Below are 22,291 nucleotides of genomic sequence, written 5' to 3' on the forward strand. Positions count from 1 at the left end.
GAAATTGTTCCCTGCCTACACAGTACGATCTGTAAATGCTCTAAAGAAAAGGAAGAAAATCCACTGGAAAAAAACAATGCTGCAAAACCATTCCCCAAGTGTGAAGCAATATCGGAGGTTATAGATTCACCAGCAAAACCAATAAGGGGAAGATAGAAGAAGAAAGAAAAACCAAAAGCTCTTATGACTGCACTGTCTGTGCCAGCATCCAGAAGGTTGTTTTTTCCTGCAATATCATAACATTCATGATTTTGGTTTACCCTCTTGATACAATGAGGGCTTTGGAAATTTGACACTAGCCTACTGGAGATTGAGAGAGAGAGAGAGAGAGAGAGCTCTGATCACGTTGGAGCATGGATTGCTTGGGTGATGCTGGTTGGGATGTTCACATTTAGTGTGCCTGCCATTACGTTTAGCTATCACAGTTGATCCCATGTCTACACAGTGTTCTCATACACTCACCGAGCACTGGGTACCTTGTGACCATGAAGTGATGCACATGGTCAGCAACAGTACTCAAATAGGCTGTGGCATTCAAGCGATGATTGATTGATTGGCATTAACCGGCCCAAAGTGTGCAAATGAAGAAACCATTCCCCACACCGTTACACCACCTGAATGAATGGGAAGGGGTACAGGTGTTCCTAAAAACGTGTTTGGTGAGTGGTATATTCTGCCTGAAATCTCCTAGGTTATTGCGACTGTGGAAAGTACCGGTATGTCTCTCTTGATGCTGGTCCCTATGCTACCAGTATTGTCAAACTGCTCCTATGTCTCTGTCACTACACTGTTGTGCGTTCAAGCTTTTTCGGTCGAGTCGTCGACGACGATGCTGAGGGTCATGTGACGCCAGGGCAACATCCATCACTGGGAACATTGGTCACACCGTGGACTCCCCGTCACGGAGGTCGCGTCGGTCATCCCAGAGTCAGAGAGGCAGCAGGTGTGGTCCAGTTCTTACTGAGTAAGTCAGAGGTCAGCATGGTGTCAGCGGTTAGATTCTGAGTGACCTTCATGATGTCATGTCCGGATGTCTCCTCTGGGGACACGAGCTCAGCCAAGGTGACGTAGGTCCCGGCCAGGAAGCCGACGAAGCCCACCACGGCGATGAGCAGGTCCTTCACGAGCATGGCCGGCCGGAGGGGCCTGTCGGAGAAGGTGATGAGCTCCACTAGCGGCGGGAAGACCAGGGCCAGGGCACTGCTGCTCACCGCTCCCACCAGGGAGATCACCAGGTCCAACCGAGGGATCAGCACGGCCCAGGAAACTGAAAGGGGGGTGGGGGGTGGGGGTGAAATGAGGGGAAGGGGAGGGATGATAGGACAGAAGAGAAGAGAAGAGAAAAGGATGTAACAATAGAGTGGGGGAGGAGAGGGAATAAGGGAGAGAAGGAGGTAAATTAAATCAGGCATGGAAACAGATGTCTCAAGACGTATTAAAAAAATGAGGAAACTTTTATCATCCCCATAAAAACACTTAATATGGTTTTTAATCCTGTCGTCATGCCAACCCAAACCATGCTGTGGCTAGGTAGATATTTTATTTTTACATTGTACTTTCCATTCCACCGGCTCAGCATAGTTCTCGAAATGTAAGCTGTAAGCTGATCTGGTGTCAGCTGCCATAAGCTAGAAAAAAAAGGCTGGCAGACATTATATCACTGAAAAGAGCCAGGTTTGTGCTAATAATATGCAACGCCTGAAAACCAGTGATGAAATTCTAACAATGAATCGCTCTGAATATGAAAGCAGTGGTTGATATACACCTCTACTCTGATGTAAGGGGTTTAGTAGCTGTAATAAGGGTTTGCCAGGCTTACAAGGGTAAGCTCTAGGGTACAAGCTCACCTACATCTTCCCAGGTGAGGGAAAGGTTCTGCACATGCTCACTAGAACACAGCCTAAACACCCACTGTGACTGAGAGACACGTCCTACTTTCCATCAAACATTAATTTTCACACGAGAGGCTCTATTGAGATCAAACAATGTTGACAGTGGTTATGCTAAACACAACATGCATGTACATGCACACGCACACGACCCATCTCTTCAGGCTACACCAACCTCTTCTTATCCACCTAATTTTTCTGGTTTTCTGCTCGAAATGACATGCCCACAGTGAATATCACCTTGGAAACCTGATGACCAAGCCCAAATCATCTAGGAATCAGTACTCCAGGGTCTTATTAGTACTTGTGCCAAAGTCGATGCTAGTAATGTGAGCAAATGCAACTTTGTACCTGTTTTAGTACAGGTATGTTTAGGCGGACACCTATATGTTTAGGCCATTTGGAGATATTTTGGCACCATCTTTGACCTTTGACCTTTCTCATGTATCAGAATATATTTTTTTTTTGGGGGGGGGGATTTTTTGGGGTTGGCCGACCAATGGTATGGAAATTCGGCGTTGAAACCGGACATGACACATTCTCCAGTTGGAGAAAACTGGAAGTGACTTCGGCCGTGTTTACCGTCTCGGAAACAAAATGGTGGCATCGTATAGCATGCAAAGTTGTGAAAAAAATTTGATATCGATGAAGAGAATTGATCGAGGTAAGCTCTTTATATCACTTCGGATCCACCTGTGGGTCCGTTGGATCAGTTAACTGCTCCTCCTGAGACATCTACTACCCCTCAGCACTGCGTCTCCTGAGACACCTGCTTTTCCCCTTTACTGTGTCTCCGAAGACGTCTACTGCCCCCCTTGTACTGTTTCTCCAAAACTTAATTTTTTCTTCTATCACGACGACTGCCAATGGCCCCTGGCCTGAGCTAGATTACTCTTCCAGCTACAACTGGTGAATTGATGATTCACTTGCTTAGTGTATCGATTGTAAGTTGCTTTGGAATAAGGCGTCTGCTAAATGGCAAACATTTAAATGTAATGTAAAATGTGTCTCCTAAGATTTCTACTTCCCCCCTTGTACTGTTTCTCCAGTGTCAAAAAACATTTTTTTTAATGTTTTTTTTACAAACATAGAAAAAAATATGTATTCCATCACGAAGACTGCCAATGTCCCCTGGCCTAAGCGTGATTACTCTTCCTGCTGACGACTGGTGAATCGATGATTCACTTGCTTAGTCAAATGTATTGATTGTAAGTCGCTTTGGAATAAGGCGTCTGCTAAATGCCAAAAATGTAATGTAAATGTAAACATACACATGCACAGCCATGACCAGACATTTGTGCTAAACAAACACTTTCTGAGGGTCTGACCTGGGTCCTCCTGAGCTATGGTAAATGGTAAATGGACTGCACTTATATAGCGCTTTTTTTGCTGCTCCAAAGCGCTTTACAACGGCCTCTCATTCACCCATTCACACACACATTCACACACCAATGGCGGCAAGCTGCCATGCAAGGCGCCGGCCCGCTCACTGGGAGCAATTTCGGGGTTCAGTGTCTTGCCCAAGGACACTTCGACATGTGGCCTGCCGGGGCTCAAACCGCTGATCTGCCAACCTTGCGATCGTTTAGGCAGCGACTCTACCTCCTGCGCCACAGCCGCCCCTCACTGAGGGATGAGGGTGGGAGCCCAAACACTCTGGCTCTCCAGTGACAGTAGAACCCTTGCCTGGCTCTGATCAATCAACTGGTATGGCTCCATCCCTATCTTTCACTCTCATACACTTTCCCTCTATGTCCCCAGGGTTATGCATGTCATATGGAAAAATTGCCTTTGAAAATAGCATAATTTCAATATGCCCTTTAAAAACTAGGAATAGCATTAGTCTCATGCAGAGTTTCAGATTGTAGCGTTTTGAATAACAGCAGTCACAGAAGAAAGTGGCATCTTTGTGAAGGTATAATCATGAATGGCAGGTAATATATAAATGGAAGGTAGTTTTAGGGCTTTAATATAGCGTTTTCATAGGGTGCATTTGTCCTTGGTTTCTGGGAATTCTTTAGCCAAATGACAAATGATTTTACACTGTTCTTTGGAATTAATTGCAGGTCTTTAAATTATTTCTCAGAACTATGCACTTGGAAGTCTTAGGGCCGGTTTCAGAGACAAGGCTTAAGCCTAGTCCTGGACTAAATCACACTTTCAATGTAAAATCTCCATTGAAGATGTTTTTTAGTCTAGGATTAGGCTTAAGCCTTGTCTGTGAAACCGGCCATTAGTGTCTAGACACTGTGTGAGCCAGGAGGTGTGTTCGACAAAAAGAACAGTAAAGAGAATTAGCAAACATTTGAGAAATGTAGGAAACTGAGGTTTGATATCAGTATTTCTGGGCGGTGAGAAAACCTGTGGCATTAACAGTGTGTTGAGCTCATATTGAGGCCCAGCTCAAAACACAAGACAAGAAGATCTCTGGCCTAATCAACACCAGGAAGTTGCTGTCCTCAAAGTGTAATAGACGAACATCTGCGTCAGGTATTTGAGATCAGATCCCAGTGACCATCTCATCAAATCCAACCGGTTTGTGCTAGAATAAGGTCCGTAACAATCGTAAACCCATTTTCAACCTCTCCAAACCATTCTTACATGATTACTGCTTTACCTCTCCAAACCATTATTACATGATTACTGCTTTACCTCTCCAAACCATTCTTACTGCTTTACCTCATTTCTTGACTCTTCAATCTCAATGTCTTCCACCAGCATGTCACCTGTCAAGCTTGTCCATTTCCCAGCCTGCATCATTACTCTCTCCTTTTTCTAATCTTCTCTACCTTTCATTCCTCATCTATGTCATTAAGTATTGTTCCTCGTTTCTCTCTCTCTCTCTCTCTCTCTCTCTCTCTCTCTCTCTGGTATGATCTCACCCTCCCCCCCTCTCACCCCATCGCCCGGTGTTATCTATTATTTCCACTAAGCCCTCAATCACCTTCCCATCTCTCTTCCTCCCTCTGATCCATTCCCCCACTTCCTCCTCTCTCACACCAATTGTCTTTTTCTTGCCCGGTTTTTTTTCCTCATCTTCCTTTCCTCTCTTTCCCCTGGTATTCCTCCATCCCCCGTTGAGAATAAAGAACATTTTCATGGCCGCCACCTCCTGTTAACTCATTTTAAAACCCAACTGACAAGCCCACACACTCCTAGAAACCTGCTAAACCTGTGAGCCCTCACTTCCATCCAGCATAGTCCAAAACGTTAACTAGCTTAAAGCCTGCAGACACATGTAGACACCCTTCAAAACCTACATATTCTTCTAGTTTTCCAGCTTCAGTTCTGGTGTTTGTGCTGGTCCGGTAGACTAGCACAGACACCTGTGCATCTGGTAGATTTCCTGGACTGGAGCTGGAGACCGCTGATGCCCTTGGGTAAGGCACTTAGCCCTCAGTTACTCCAGGGGGAATGTCCCTGTAATTCGTAATTGTAAGTCGCTTTGGATAAAAGCGTCTGCTAAATGGCAAAATTAAAATTAAATTAAATAACTCTTAACCTAGCACAGGTCTACTGCACTCTTGGCTCTAGCTCATTTCTGCTCTGGACGTTCCTGAATTATTACTGTAGGAGCCATGAATACGATTTGTGAGTTTATTTGCTTGTTTGTTTATTGTTAACATCAACACAGACCCTGCTCGCGTCTCTCAGCGACTTTTTTTTTTTACTACTGGACTCTATCTAGTCGCTACAATTACTTTGATTACAATATGTTGTAAACAGTCTGTTGTGTCACACTTAAGATGAAATCTCTATTTGTGTGATTCTGATTTTGCAAAGTGATGATTCCTTCTTAAGAATTTTAACAGGATTATGTTGCCTTATATATGTAGTATATATATATATATATGTATATGTTGTTAATATACACAGAAAGACAAAGGGGAGGGCGGGTCAGAGAGAGGCAGAAAGGCACAGGAAGACCAGGAAGATGTAAGACCAGGTAGGTAAAAGACCAGGAAGGTGAAAGGGAAAATTAGGCAGAGAAGAAGAGGGTGGAGAAGAGGCAAAAACAGAAAGCGTGTGAGAGAGAGAGAGACAGAGAGAGAGAGAGACAGAGCGAGAGACAGAGAGAGAGAGAGAGAGACAGAGACAGAGAGAGAGAGAGAGAGACATAAAGAGAGAGAGAGAGAGAGACATAAAGAGAGAGAGAGAGAGACATAAAGAGAGAGAGACAGACAGAGAGAGAGAGAGACATAAAGAGAGAGAGAGAGAGACATAAAGAGAGAGAGAGACATAAAGAGAGAGAGAGAGACATAAAGAAAGAGAGAGAGAGAGAGAGAGAGAGACATAAACAGAGAGAGAGAGAGACATGAATGAATGAATGAATGAATGAATGAATGAATGGTCTTTATTGTCATTAATATAGTACAGGTACCATACAACGAAATTTGGGAGGGGGGGCTCCCCTGGTGCTAGGAAAAAAATACTAAAAACAAGAAGGGAAAGAGCTGGTTTACATAAATAAAGGCTATATACACTATCCACTATACTATACTATACAAATAAAACACTGTGCTGTACTCTATGCTATGCTATAAATATCCTAACATTTCCTATCTCTGAACCTTATGTGCACGAGGGTTGTCATATTGCACATAGTATTATTGCACATTCATTTAAAGTGTCGCAGTTTGCAGGTTTGAAATGTTCACAGTTGTGTTTCAGTATTGCACTTGATTACAATCTAGTAGCTGCCATCAAATTGTCTAGATTGTCCAGGGCCTAGAACCTAGGTCTTTGCTGTGTTCAGGGCCTGAATGGCCCTAGGGTAGAAGCGTAAAGAGAGAGAGAGAGAGACATAAAGAGAGAGAGAGAGAGAGAGAGAGACATAGAGAGAGAGAGAGAGACATAAAGAGAGAGAGAGACATAAAGAGAGAGAGAGAGAGAGAGAGAGACATAAAGAGAGAGAGAGAGAGAGAGACATAAAGAGAGAGAGAGACATAAAGAGAGAGAGAGAGACATAAAGAGAGAGAGAGAGAGACAGACAGACATAAAGAGAGAGAGAGAGAGAGACAGACATAAAGAGAGAGAGAGACAGACATAAAGAGAGAGAGAGAGAGAGAGAGAGAGAGAGAGAGAGAGAGAGAGAGAGAGAGAGAGAGAGAGAGAGAGAGAGAAAGCTCTGTGTTTGAATTCCAGCATCACCTCAGTGCTCAGTGCCTGTCACCTCTAATTACTTTTTGTCTTCCGCCAAAGTAGGAATGCTATTAGGATGTCTACCCAGATCAAAGACTTGGATGTTGTCTCCGATGGGGGTGATCCCCCCCATATGTATTATGGCATTTGTTGTGTCATTTTCTTTTCTGTTTATTTCTGATATGTGACATGGCCCCCTGTTGTTTTGTTTTGTTTTTCTTTGCTTTTTGTTTGTGTTTTTTGTTTTTGTTTGTAAAAAAAAAAAAAAAAAAACATTCTCTGTTATTGTTTATGGACAATGTACTGCATAACAAAGTGCAAAACTAGTTTTCTACCATTATATGGGACAATAACCTCCCCTGTTGTTATGTCCTGTTGTGTACATGTCTCTGTGAAACTCAATAAAAATATTAACCATAAAAACAATAATAATAATAAAAAACCTCAGTCGGATAAATCTATGGCTGCATGTGCCGCTCCCGACATTTAATCTGCACTGGAAAACCCCCAGAAAGCAAACTTGTTAACATTTACGCGCATGGCTTTGGATGAGCAGGAAACACTATGGCAGCATGTTGATAATCCTGATCTGAGACCCACCCGGGGTGAATTAATCAGGATTTGAAGGTGTTTGGTGAAACATTTTTTTTTACTTCAAAACCTTTTAAGCCTGCAGACACGAATGATAAAAACTGGAAAAATAGCAGATTCATACATGAGAGCAGGAGAATGACATATTAATGTCAGGAGAATACTTGATCTGTCATCACTGTGTATAGGGAGCAAATACCCCCCAAACAATTCTAACGGAAAACAATTCCCCACAGTGCAAACACACCACAGCCCCAAATGAGTAGGGGACAAGAGAGAGATTATGTGTCTATGTGGGAACAATATACAACAATAATAATACAATACAATAATACAACAACAGAGTGAGGCTCGTCTTCAATCAAACAAACTCAACAAGAAATCTGTCGGGTCGATTAGAACATTAATTAATGATGAATAAATTAAACCTGGTCGCAAAAAACATCACCTCTGATGAACTGAATGTAAACTATTCTCTCTGTAGCCAAAACACTGTTAAACGAAAACATTCCCTTACACCTCAGGCTGTGGGGATGGGAGGGGGAAGAGGGGTGTGGGTCAAGAAGACGATCACAGAGGCAAGGATGAAGATGAGTCAGTCACCGAGAGTTAGCATCAGAATGGAGAGAATGCTACTGAGCGACCTTCTCACTTAACAAAAACTCTGCCTGAGCGCAGGACCACTCCACCCCAGCTCTCTCTTTGTCTGTCTCTGTCTGTCTCTCTCCTTCTGTCTCTCTCTCTCTCCTTCTGTCTGCCTCTCATTCTCTCTGGCTGTAAACTGAAGGTCATGTGAATAAAGGCATTTCAGATTCCAACTTGTCAACACACAAATGTTGCCCCCACACTACGCCTCCATCTCAACTTTTCTCTTTAAGCTTTGGAGGCTGCACAAACAGCCCCACAGACTCTAACCACATTCAATTCAATTTTCCAATTAGTTCCAACTAGTTTGAGACATTCCAATGTGTTGTTCTACGTCGTGATGGCAGAACACAATGATGGATTATGGCGTCAAACGTGGGTGAGTTCATTCGAGCTCCGTCTGATTAACTTTTATCTAGTTATACAAAGGATCAACTCGTGACGTTAGAATTATAAGGTTCTGTCTCCATTTTTGTCAAAATTGAGTTTTTTACATAATCTGATCCGTTAGGTGTTTATTAATGCCTGTGTGGTGTTATTTTTTAAAATGTTGACATTTTTGAGGTAGTAATTCATAAAATACAAAGGTTCCATCTCACAAAACATAATGGAATGTAAAAACTTTGACGCTCAATATCTCTGAACTGCCCTAAACGGAGATAGAACCTTATAATTCTAAGCTCACGAACTGTTGAAACTAGCTGTTCACAATGAAGTGGAGGTTAGTGATAAAAGACGTAAGGACACTGTTTGTGATACTCTACAGGCTAATTTGAGATTGAGATGATGGTGCTGACAGCCTCTGGGAAGGGCTTGTTTCCCCCCTAAACCACCTGTCATGCCTGGCCTAGATTTTGCACAGCAAAAACACATGCTAATGTTACAACTAGAGTTTGATCGCGAGAAAAAATAACAAAGAACTTGCTCATGAGAATAGAGAACCGAGAATTAGAGTCAAAGGACAGAGAACTACAGTTTGCTCGTGAGAGAGAGAGAGAACAGAGAATTAAGAGTTTGATTGTGAGTCAAAGGACAAGGAACTAGAGTTGGAGCATGTTCAATTAAAGTCACGGCAAGAGCAATTGCGGTTGGTCAGCGAGGGGGACGTTGCCAGCGGAGAGTCTGTTGGATGGTTCCCTTGAGTCTCCTTCGGGTCGCTCCACTGTTGGGCATGCTATGGCTGCGTTTGATATAGCTGGACATTTTTAACTGTTCCCTAAATTCAATGATAAAGACCCTAAGAGATTTCTTTTTGTTGTTTGAACAGTATCGCAGAGGCTAAAAGCTGGCCTTACTCGGATCGTTTCGTATCTTGTGCTCGTTGGGCAGAGCAAGTCCTCTGTATACAGTTTATTATTTTTATTTTTTTGGGCATTTAGCAGACGCTTATTCCAAAGCGACTTACAATCAATACATTTGAATACTAAGCATGTGAATCATCAGTCCACCATTCGTAGCAGGAAGAGTAATCCAGCTCAGGCCCGGGGCCATTGATAGAAGGAAAAAACTTCTCCTATCACCTTCTTCTAAAACTTTTTTTTCCTTTTTTTTTTAATGTACCGTATGACTCATCCTCCTCGAGTCGAGTGTCCTCCAGCACAGGATGGCAAGCCATTGACTTTTCACACAATGCCAAGAGTGTGGAGAATGGAGGCGCTTGGTTAACCCACAACCCACTCACTGAGGAAGGTGGGGGGGGTCCTTTGAGGCCTTGCCTCCCAGTGGCTGAATTCTGTAACACTTTGTGACGTTAGAAAGGTTCCATCTCCATTTTTGTCAAAATTGAGTTTTTTTTTACATAATCTGATCCATTAGGTGTTTATTAATGCCTGTGTGGTGTTATTTTAAAAATGTTGACATTTTTGAGTTAGTAATTCATAAAATACAAAGGTTCCATCTCACAAAACATAATGGAATGTAAAAACTTTGACGCTCGATATCTCTGAACTGCCCTAAACGGAGATAGAACCTTATCATTCTAAACGGAGATAGAACCTTCTCATTCTAAACGGAGATAGAACCTTCTCATTCTAAACGGAGATAGAACCTTCTCATTCTAAACGGAGATAGAACCTTATCATTCTAAACGGAGATAGAACCTTATCATTCTAAACGGAGATAGAACCTTATCATTCTAAACGGAGATAGAACCTTATCATTCTAAACGGAGACAAGCTCACGACTTGTTACTGCCGTTGTGTGTGGCATTACCCTGGAAATTCCATTCATTAATGGTTGAGTCCATCATTCATTTTTATGCAAATTTCTATAGGGAGGGAGGGAGCTCCACTTTGCAACCCCCCCACAAGATTGAGTCCTGAGTTGTGAAGTCAACAGTGTCGCCATGTTCACCAAGCCAGGTGCCGTGTTGAGAGGCTAGAATGTTGCAAGTCAAAAAGTGTCTCTTATTCAAGGAAGCCTTTTAAGACTAAAACTAAAACAAACTGCCACTAGCTCAGTTGGCAGAGATCAGGCAGGAAGCACGTCAGAGAGACTTAAACTTAAATAGGACTGGATTTATTTACATGTCTAATATACTGTGCTGTCGGTGACTGGTACTGGATTGGACCCTCCTCTTCCCCTCAATACTAGATATCGTCTCTGATCACTGCACCTGCTTTTAAAATAACCTCCCCCTGGTCCCTGCTGTTTTTATTATACTGTTTTATATACTGTATGTTGTATGTTATGTTGTATTTGTATTCTGTTAGGATGTTTTTAAATGGACCTTTGTTGTTTTTATACTCATGTTTTATATTGTATACTGTGCTGTACTGACTTGCCTCTGTTTTGCCTCTTGGCCAGGTCGTCATTGCAAATGAGAATCGGTTCTCAATTGACCCCACCTACCTGGTAAAAGAAAAAAGAAAAAATGAACGACACGTCGCAGGGGTTGAGCTAGTAGCACTGCTCTGTGATGGAGCTCAAACAACGGGCGGTTTGGCACATCTGTACTGCACTGTTTTGCAATGAACCTCAAACATCTCTCGCTATACTGGATAGATGGCTCCAGTGGTGTAGTATAGGTGATACGCAGGACTACGCCGTATACCCACTAGGAAAGGCCAAAGATTTCCGTATACCCACTTAAAAATGTGCGAGGACACGTAACGGCGTTTTGTGACAGAACTTTCACTTTCATTCATAGAATACCCCCGTCTGTGTTTTACGAAGCACTTAGCTTTTGGACCATTGGGACTGACTATACGACTATACGTCATATACCATCAACGGTATCATGCACAGATCAGCCTTATAACATGTAATGTTAGATAAGTAGCGCAGATTTATTTTTATGGCGTTCCGAAATGAACGATATGAGGCTGGGAGGGAAAAATCAAAGTATACCCACTAGAAACAACTAGACTACACCACTGGATGGCTCCCATCTGGCCTTGAACTGCTCCCCACTCTGGGACGCTAACAGGCTCTCTGCTGCCATTCAGATCATTAGAAGCCCAATTAAATAACCCAAGCAGGACGTAAACTGCAAAAATGCAACTTTTCCCTCCGCCGCCTAATACTGCTGAGCACAGAACGGGAAACGATGAGACGTTCTGAAAATGAATTTTTGCATTTTGATGTTCAATTATCTGTCGTTCTGTTACGATTATCGCTGACAGAGTGCTGAGACGGTTTACCTGGTGCCATGCAAGATGCTGCCGTCTAATGATCACAAGGTTGGCAGATCGGTGGTTTCGAGCCCTGGCTGGCCACATGTCGAAGTGTCCTTGGGCAAGACACTGAACCCCAAAATTGCTCCCAGTGAGCGGGCCAGCGCCTTGGATGGCAGCTTGCCGCCATTGGTATGTGAATGTGTGTGTGAATGGGTGAATGAGAGGCCGTTGTAAAGCGTTTTGGAGCAGCTTTGGAGCAGCAAAAAAGGTGCTATATACTGTAAATGCAGTCCATTTACCATTTACCATTTACCTAAGCCCCAACTGACATTGCCCTGTCTGACCACTGTTGCATATTCTTTGACGTATCTATCTTTCCTGTTACTCAAACTATGTCTAAAACTATTTCCAAACGATATATCAATGAAAAGACCAGTGCACTGTTCACACAGGCCTTTTCCCTAGCCCCCCCACCCCAAACTTCTATTCCAACCTCAGTAAATGACCTTCTACACGATTTCAACTTAAAAATCACAAAAACCATTGATGATATTGCACCCATTAGATCCAAATGCATCTCTGGTAAGCAAAAAGCTCCCTGGAGAACTGCCCCATCCGTAAAGACCCAAAAAAGAGAATGTCGTAAAGCAGAGCGCAGATGGAGAAAAACAAACCTTCAAGTCCACTATGGTATCTATAAAGAGAATCTTCAGAACTATAACTTAGAAATAAGAAGTGCCAGGCAATCATTTTTCTCTAAGATCATAAACAATAACATAAATAATGCCCGCATCCTTTTCAGAACTGTTGACAGACTAACAAATCCCCCAACACCCATTGCTCAGGAATTTCACTCAACTAGTAAATGCAATGAGCTTGCATCCTTTTTTAACAATAAAATAGAAACCATTAGACAAGGCATTAGGTCTTCTGTGTCAGGCATGAAAAACATGTCCCCATTAACAACCCCAAATAGGGCGGACATAACAACCATGTCACAATTTAACACCATTGATTACAAGACCCTAGATAAAATCATGTCCCGTCTTAAACCATCCACCTGTGCCCTTGATGTCCTGCCAACAAGCTTTTTTAAAAACATATTTAGCTGCATGGCAGGCGAACTAATACAAATAATTAACACCTCCCTTTCATCAGGAATCTTCCCTGAAGCCCTGAAAACTGCAGTTATTAAGCCTCTACTAAAAAAGAACGGCCTAGACCCATTTGTACTAAACAACTACAGACCCATATCAAACCTTCCCTGTACAGGAAAAATTATTGAAATGGTTGCCCACGAACAACTTAGCAATTATTTGACCCTAAATGATCTCTTTGATGACTTTCAATCAGGCTTTCGCCCCCTACATAGCACTGAAACGGCCCTTATTAAGGTCCTTAATGACATTCGCGTAAACACAGACTCCGGAAAAATCTCAGTTTTGGTACTACTAGATCTTAGTGCTGCCTTTGACACTGTAGACCATGACATTCTAATAGATAGACTAAAAACCTGGGTAGGACTTTCGGGCACTGCCCTAAACTGGTTTAGATCCTACCTACAGGACAGAAGCTACTATGTCTCCATTGGCAACTTTGTATCTGACCAAATTAAAATGACATGTGGGGTTCCCCAAGGGTCAATCCTTGGCCCCCTTCTATTCAATCTCTACATGCTTCCATTGGGACACATCATAAAAAAGAACAAAATTGCCTACCACAACTATGCGGATGACACTCAAATCTACATAGCCCTCTCACCGAACGACTATAGTCCCATTGACAATCTCTGTAATTGCATTGAGCAAATAAACGCCTGGATGACACAAAACTTCCTCCAACTAAACAAGGACAAAACAGAGATAATTGTATTCGGTGCACCTGACAAAAGATCGAAAGTCAGTGCAAAACTTGATTCTCTCTCTCTTCACAGTAAAAAACAGGTCAGAAATCTTGGTGTAATTCTAGACTCCGATCTAAACTTCAACAGCCACATAAACTCAATAACTAAATCAGCCTACTATCACCTGAAAAACATAACAAGAATGAGAGGTTTCATGTCCAAGCAAGACCTTGAAAAACTCATCCATGCATTTGTTTCGAGTAGACTTGATTATTGTAATGGTCTACTAACAGGCCTATCTAAAGGAGCTGTTCGTAAATTGCAGCTCATCCAAAACGCCGCTGCTAGGGTCCTAACAAAAACAAAGAAATTTGAACACATTACACCAATCCTGAGATCCCTGCACTGGCTACCAGTCTCTCAGAGAATTGAATTCAAAATCCTCCTAATTACATACAAATCACAAAATGGTCTTGGACCAAAATACATATCAGATCTCCTCCCACCCTATATTCCCGCAAGGTCCCTAAGGTCAGCTGAGACAAATCAGCTAATAATTCCAAGAGTAAAAACAAAACACGGTGCAGCAGCTTTCAGTCACGCTGCTGCATGCTCCTGGAACAAACTCCCTGAAGAAATCAAACAGGCCCAAACCCTTAAAATATTTAAATCTAAGCTAAAAACCTTCATGTTTTGCACCAGTTATGATTAAACACAAACACTTCTATCAACGTCTTTTTTCCATTAACTATTGTCTTTTTAAATGTTTTATCTATTTACTTCTTATATTTGCTTTTATTCATTGTAATTTTTATTTTCTTATGCTCCTCTTATGGAGGGATGTGGAGGGATATGGAGGGATATGGAGTGGTGTAGAGGGATGTAGAGGGATGTAGAGGGATGTAGAGGGATGTGGAGGGATGTAGAGGGATGTAGAGGGATGTGGAGGGATGTAGAGGGATGTGGAGGGATGTAGAGGGATGTGAAGGGATGTGGAGGGATGTAGAGGGATGTAGAGGGATGTAGAGTGATGTGGAGGGATGTAGAGGGATGTAGAGGATTGTAGAGGAATGTGGAGGGATGTAGAGGGGTGTAGAGGGATGTAGAGAGATGTAGAGGGATGTAGAGGAATGTGGAGGGATGTGGAGGGATGTAGAGGGTTGTAGAGGGATGTGGAGGGATGTGGAGGGATGTAGAGGGTTGTAGAGGGATGTAGAGGGATGTAGAGGGATGTGGAGGGATGTAGAGTGATGTAGAGGGATGTGGAGGGATGTAGAGGGATGTAGAGGGATGTAGAAGGATGTGGAGGGATATGATTAAACACAAACACTTCTATCAATGTCTTTTTCCCATTAACTATTGTCTTTTTAAATGTTTTATCTATTTACTTCTTATATTTGCTTTTATTCATTGTAATTGTTATTTTCTTATGCTCCTCTTGCTGTATTTTTAAATAATGCATGTAAAGCACTTTGAATTGCCCCTGTTGTATGAAATGTGCTATACAAATAAACTTGCCTTGCCTTGCCTTGCCAAGCATCACCATGAACAGGCCACATCTTGGCTGGCATGTGAATGTGAACCAGTAAACACTTGGAAAGATGGTCCTAGAAGTCTAGAGGAAGACTATGGTCCATTTGGATGCCATCTAACTATAGTGCCCTCTACGCTTTATCTCAGGTGATAGTTTTAATACACATCAATGTATATGCATGCCAGCTTCCTCTCTGTTAAGAAGACTTGATTTTGTCTATCATACATCACTGCGCTTTATTACATATACCAAGTCGACCACACATCATTGTGTTCTTTATGAAATGGTTGGCTGGACCTCTCTTTGTTCACGTAGGAAAGTCCATAGGTATGTTTTTATTTTTAAAGCCATTGTTGTGGATATAATTGATTCTTAATAGATTTAGTAGAACTTACAAAGCACAAAGAGCTTAGATCAATTGTCTCCAAAGAGGCCTCTTATTAAGCCAAGTTACATGAGCGCAGAGAGAAATGAGCAGACCAATAAGCAAGAAGCAATGGCCCAAAGCAAGAAGCAGCCCCCAACGATGGGTGCGACTCATATTTATAGAACTGTCCCTGGTCATGAGGTCACCATTCTTGGGAACCAATCATATTATACAAATCTGTATTATACAAATCAAAGTTATGGGCCCTGTCCATAGTCAGAATTATTCACCGCGCCACAGATCTTGGCCCATCCCTTACAGGAAGGAAATGGGCCTTCCTTGAGTGCTAGATTTGCCAAACTGTAGAGAGACTTACATTTTCTCAGTATAACATGATATAAAACCCCAACACCATTATTGGTAAGCTCCCATCTTACCTTTCAAGCATGTTATCCTTTGTCTCAAACAGCTACCAGACTCTGTCCACTAGGTGGCTGCTCTTTTACATTCCAAGAGTTTATACAGACCTACACTGGCGGACTCGGGGGTCATTTACTGGTCAATTCAGTCATTTACTGGAATTTGCAGTTAATCTGCTACTGCACTGACTCTCTTTTGCTAGCGATCATACAGAGGACACCTGTCCCTAAAAGTGATGTCTTTTGCAGTTTGTGACATACAGACTTTCATAGCATAATAGGAACCTTTGGCAGAAGTGTATGGTGTTTATAACTGTTGTATTTCCTAAATACGATATAGATACAGTAACAATTGTAATGCAGTGGAATGCGTGTAAACACTAGGCTATGCCTTTCAAAAATCGAGTGAAATATCTACATTTTAAGTTATTTTCAAATAGTGTTTCGTATTGCTGCAGAATTTGTTTTAAGCTTCCGTATTAAGCTTTCATACAAACTAGTCTGACTGTACAGCTATAGATTTTGTCAAACCTGTTTGTGTCTTGCTTACTTAATTTAATCAATTTTTTCATCCGTTAGCCTCCAGCTAACCCAGACCATAGTCTCATGCGGCATTAGAGGGGGAAAACCCCCACTAATGAGACACTTGTTTGCTCTATTTCAGTCGAGCAAAAGTTCTCGAAGTTCAACTTAAGAGCCTCATCCACATAAAACAAAACAACATGAGAGGCACAAACAAACCAGGAAGTCCTTTGAAACAAACCTAACTGAGGCTTCCTGAACTCAACCACTGCAGCAGACCGTGAGTTTAGAATGATAAGGTTCTATCTCCGTTTAGAATGAGAAGGTTCTATCTCCGTTTAGAATGATAAGGTTCTATCTCCGTTTAGAATGATAAGGTTCTATCTCCGTTTAGAATGATAAGGTTCTATCTCCGTTTAGAATGATAAGGTTCTATCTCCGTTTAGAATGATAAGGTTCTATCTCCGTTTAGGGTAGTTCAGAGACATTGAGCGTTAAAGTTTTTACATTCCATTATGTTTTGTGAGATGGAACCTTTGTATTTTATTAATTACTAACTAAAAAATGTCAACATTTTAAAAATAACACCACAAAGGCATTAATAAACACCTATTCCTGTTGTAAAGCACTTTGAGCTGCATTTCTTGTATTAAAGGTGCTATATAAATAAAGCTTTACTTACTTACTTACTTACTAATGAATCAGATTATGTAAAAAACTCAATTTTGACCAAAAATGGAGATAGAACCTTATAATTCTAACGTCACAAGACCACACTCCAGCTTCAATCCTAACCCAGACCAAACCTCAACCAATCAACTACAGCCATCCAAATCACCTTCCAGAAGTCACAACAGGGACACGATGGCAGACTGCAGTAATAATCTCACAACTATCCAGAACCCTTTTCAGTGTTCATTGCTTAAAGGGGCAATCTGGGATTAGTACAGTACATCATTTTGGACTTTTAATAATGAATGATAATATATAGCCATTGATTCTGGAAGAATACACATAATAATAAATGCCTATGAATTAGAGTGTTTACATTTTCCAGCCCAATCCCTCTGCAGTTCACCAAAAAGTGGCAGGTAGACCGACCACATTGTTATAGTTTGATTTCCAGATTGCCCCTTTAAGTACATTCCTTTTGTGTTTTTACTTTGCTTAATCCAATCCCTTCTCAATGTTCTCCAGTTGGACCAGAGCCATATGAGAGCGTGTGAATAAGAATGACATGGACTGTGTTTTCTCTGTTCAGGTAAAGACAAGTAAACAAGGCAAACTCATTACAAGGTCAGAGGTGACACCATGGTAAAGCCTATCATGGCAAACGGCAGGAGGAGGTAAAGTTGCCATGACCCCAAAGGTCATGTTTTGCAGTGGCCATTCTGTCAGTAACAGCTTCTAACATGCTATAATGTTCTTACACATTACCTTACCTGACCTCTTTGCTCTTTCATAGTGTCCTTCAGAAGTGGAAAGAAAAAAAGGACATAACTACCGGTACTCAATATACCCACTCCTCCATTCCTCTCATAATCTTTATGACCATATTTCTGAATTAAGTAGTTTTCTTTGGCTCGTGTCATTAACTCCGCTATCCATTTAACACTAGAACAGCCATGAGGGCTCACCCCCTGTGAGTAAAAGAAAAGTGTTATATCTTTGCACTCTATCAAATTTCAGGACCCTCCTTTCATGACTTTTCCTAGATATGTGCGTTCTACCACCCAGTATCCAAAATCACATCAGGATAAGCTAGTATAAAGCTATTTTGCAGTTTTTCTGTGTAGGAAGCAGGCTAATTTACAAGTGGCCAACTAGTGGTAGTTGCGGCTCTTATAGTAGGTAAAAAAAGGCACGGCTGTTCTAGTGTTAACTGTGCCCCTTCGATGTATGATCCCAATGTGGGGACACACAGCACCACAGAAAGAATAGGAGATCTACACACGCTAAACAATTTAACACGGCATGCATGGCGTTACTGCACCCAACATTATGTTTAAAACATCACAAGGAAATTGTAACACACACTAGCAAAAATACCAAAGCAAGGGTTTGATTAAGATATAAGATGCTGCACTTCTTGCAGGGCAAATTACTCATTAATTAATTCCTCTACAGAGGCATAACCGAGAGCAACCGAGAGCATGTTGACATCACTGCCTGGCCTGGCATGGCAACTGCACTGCACTCAACGGCAGAGCGCTACAGAGGGTGGTGCGGACGGACAGCCGAGCGCATCAGTGGATGTGAGCCTCCCTCCATCCAGGACATACAAACAACAAACGGTGACTCAGCAAAGCCCGGAGGATCATCAAAGATCCCAGTCAACCCCAAAACACAGTCTGTTTGAACCGATGCCGTCCAAGGCGAAGCCTCTTCCGGAGCCTCAGGGCCAAAACTCAGAGGCTAAACCAACAGCTACTTCCCCCAGGCGATCAAGCTCATGAACAAGCCTACGGTAGACAACTGACTGTCATTCACAAGCACACCCCATGCATACGGACTACCTAAACCTTAAGCTCACAGTCACTTCACTACTGTCACTTATGTCCTGTACTTTTGACACTTTTTTATTGAATTATGCCTAGTACCTTATTGTCTGAAAATTATCTGGATACTGCTAATTGTATCCTGTCTTATTTGGCACTTGTGTCCTGTGCTATTGTCACTTTTTAAATCTTGAATTATGCCTATTGCCTTATTGTCTTGTGCTACAATGGCACAGGAACAGAAGCCTTTTCACTCTCTGTGATGTAACAATAAACTTGAAACTTGAACACACAAACACACACATGCAAATGACACATAAGGCCAATGCACACGGCGTGCGATTTTGTCGCACGACAACATTCGATTCTCAATTCACACCAATGAATGAATGAATGTGAATGGAGAATCGAATGTTGTCGTGGGACAATATCGCATCGCACGCCGTGTGCATTGTCTCATTGGGTCTCATTCAAAACAATGGAATCGAATTCGGCGGTGCGACAAAATCGCACGCCGTGTGCATTGGCCTATAGACGACAGAGAAAAACTAAAATAAGGAGTATGTGGGATGGAGGCTAAGATAGAAAGGGATAAAAAAACACATTGAAACAGATACAATTATGAAATGAGAAAAAAGTGAAAGAGAGAAAAGAGCACACAGCAGGATAAGCCAGCGAGATAGGAATCACACGGCCCGTCGAGTCCCCCCGCCCCAGCGTGAGTGGCTGAGACTCCGTCAGTAATCCCACAGCGGGACACCTATGAATCACCACACGACTGTTTCTCTACTCGCTTATTGAAACCGATGGGCTTGTCAGCTCAGAAGGAAGTCAAGAAGTCTGGAAGATCACAGGGAGGCAAGGGACAGAAGGGAACCCTTGTTGAGAGCACTGCCTGACACACACACACACACACACACACTCCTAATTCAACTGTCAAATATTTCTATATTGTAAATCATGCAAGGGACTGGGAATAGGATCCTGTGGCAGAATTGTATGGGTCCAAAATATATGGCAACATTGTATATATGTTACGGTACATGTGGGAAAACGGTTTATGTCGGCATTTCACGGGACATGCCAGCATAAACCGTTGACTTGGTACATGCTAGCATGTCCCAGGAAATGCCGGCATAAACCGTCAGGATGGTTCATGTGGGAAATACATTATTACTTTTAGCACCATGGACAGCGCCAGCGGCAAGGACGGGATTTGCTTCACACTGTATTTAACTAAATAGCCTACGACTAAAGCAGCCTCTATTACATCAATCAAAACACATGTCTAGCCTACATGCAGTGAAATGCCGACATAAACCGTTTTCCCACATGTACCGTAACATATACTGTATAGTAACACTGATTACTCTAGTTACAACTAGTGTGCTTGCCCCCCGAGTTGAGTCGAGGGGGGTGCTGAGTTTGGTGACCAGCTTGGACGGGATGACGGTGTTGAATGCTGAGCCGAAGTCAATGAACAGCATCCTTGTGTCATACTCGAGTGGACTCAGTTCCTTCACAGTCATAGGGGCAATATAAAGTGTGTTTGGTCACAGAAACAGAGATGATAGGAGAGATGCTCGGAGCAGAACCAACACCACTGAAAGGACTCGGAACTGTTGTGTCACACTGGAACTGGATGAAACCGGCTAGCTGCATTACAATGAGAAACCCAATGAGTGAGTTTCTTTCATTAAGGCAGATACGTTATGAATAAAACATCATTTATTGTTACTGTATGTAGAACTCTTCATAATTTAGTAGGTGGTGAAGTGGTGGCTTGATTGAGTAAAATAGCCTGAGGTGTTGTTCAATTCAATCCAGGAGGAAGACAAAAGCACAAACGAGATATTGAATTCAGACAGTATTGTGAAAATCACATTCAAATGAGAGCTTTGTTGTTCTCATAACACTTGATTAACAAATGCAATTCAGATCCCCGGTGCTTAACTACAAGGCAGCTAAAGGGACAGCCCCTGGCTACCTGCAGACAATGGTCACCCCCCAAACTTCAGCCTGTTCCCTCCGCTCCTCCACCTCTGCTGGCCGACTGGCCCCACCACCTCTACACCAACATGGCAGTCGCACGTCTCTTCACTACACTGGCTACACTCCCCGCTGGTGGAATGAGCTTCCCACGGCTGTCAGAACTGCAGAGTCACTCCCCATCTTCCGTCGGAGACTGAAGACCCATCTCTTCACCCTACACCTTAACTGCTCCTCCTGAGACATCTACTACCCCCCAGCACTGCGTCTCCTGAGACACCCGCTTTTCCCCTTTACTGTGTTCCCTATGACTTCTACTGCCCCCCTTGCACTGTTTCTCTGTTCTCCAGTGTCTATATACACATTTTTAAAAAAAAGTTTTTCCTTCTATCACTGAGACTGCCAATGGCCCCGGGCCTGAGCTAGATTACTCTTCCTGCTACGACCAGTGGATTGATGATTCACATCATTAGCCAATAAGCATCATTTGTAAATGACAACTACATTGAGATTCTTAACTCATAACACAGTAGGTGATTCCGCTCCGATGTCGCTTATGACAAACTCCAAGCAACTCGTTTGCATAACGGTTGTTTTCCCTAATCTGGATTGAATTATTTGTCAGGTGTGAGAAGATTGGTGCAGACAAGCATCAACTCTCTCCACACGAGACCCCTCTGTATTGTCTCAGTATCACATCACATGGCTGAGACTCCCCAAATCAGACTTCAGGATGTCAGGACGTCACAGGATGTTATGCATTTCGTGACGTTAGAATTATAAGGTTCTATCTCCATTTTTGTCAAAATTGAGTTTTTTACATAATCTGATCCATCAGGTGTTTATTAATGCCTGTGTGGTGTTATCTTTCAAATGTTGACATTTTTGAGTTAGTAATTCATAAAATACAATGGTTCCATCTCACAAAACATAATGGAATGTAAAAACTTTGACGCTCAATATCTCTGAACAGCCCTAAACGGAGATAGAACCTTATCATTCTAAGCTCACGGTTTGCTGCAGAGCTGAGCACCGAGCCTGTTGTCCCCAAGTGAACTACGTATACAAAACATGATGCCTGCTTTCTCCACTTCCTTTCTAGAACCTTCTCTGTACTGTGAATGGTTCTTCAATGACAACAAGGTCAGACAGTCTGCACTTATAGAGATACGTCGAAAAGGGAGGATTCTGAGCTTTCACTGCACCCAAGAGAGGGGCAGGGCAGTGGCATCTCA

The 22,291-nt window shown here is 42.4% G+C and overlaps 1 protein-coding gene across 1 annotated transcript in view; it reads right to left on the reverse strand.

Moving 5' to 3' along the window:
- Positions 1-917: 917 nt before the first annotated feature.
- Positions 918-22,291, reverse strand: part of slc36a4 (solute carrier family 36 member 4) — a gene marked incomplete at its 3' end in the record, with an annotated part of 168,469 nt that continues 147,095 nt past the window's right edge. The window contains exon 11 of the mRNA XM_080549041.1: positions 918-1,267. Within this exon, the coding sequence (XP_080405167.1) occupies positions 918-1,267 (350 nt within the window). The remainder of the gene's footprint in view (positions 1,268-22,291) is intronic.

This window comes from Nansenia antarctica (assembly GCF_963989245.1).
Source record: "Nansenia antarctica genome assembly, chromosome: 19".
Lineage (NCBI taxonomy): Eukaryota > Metazoa > Chordata > Actinopteri > Argentiniformes > Microstomatidae > Nansenia > Nansenia antarctica.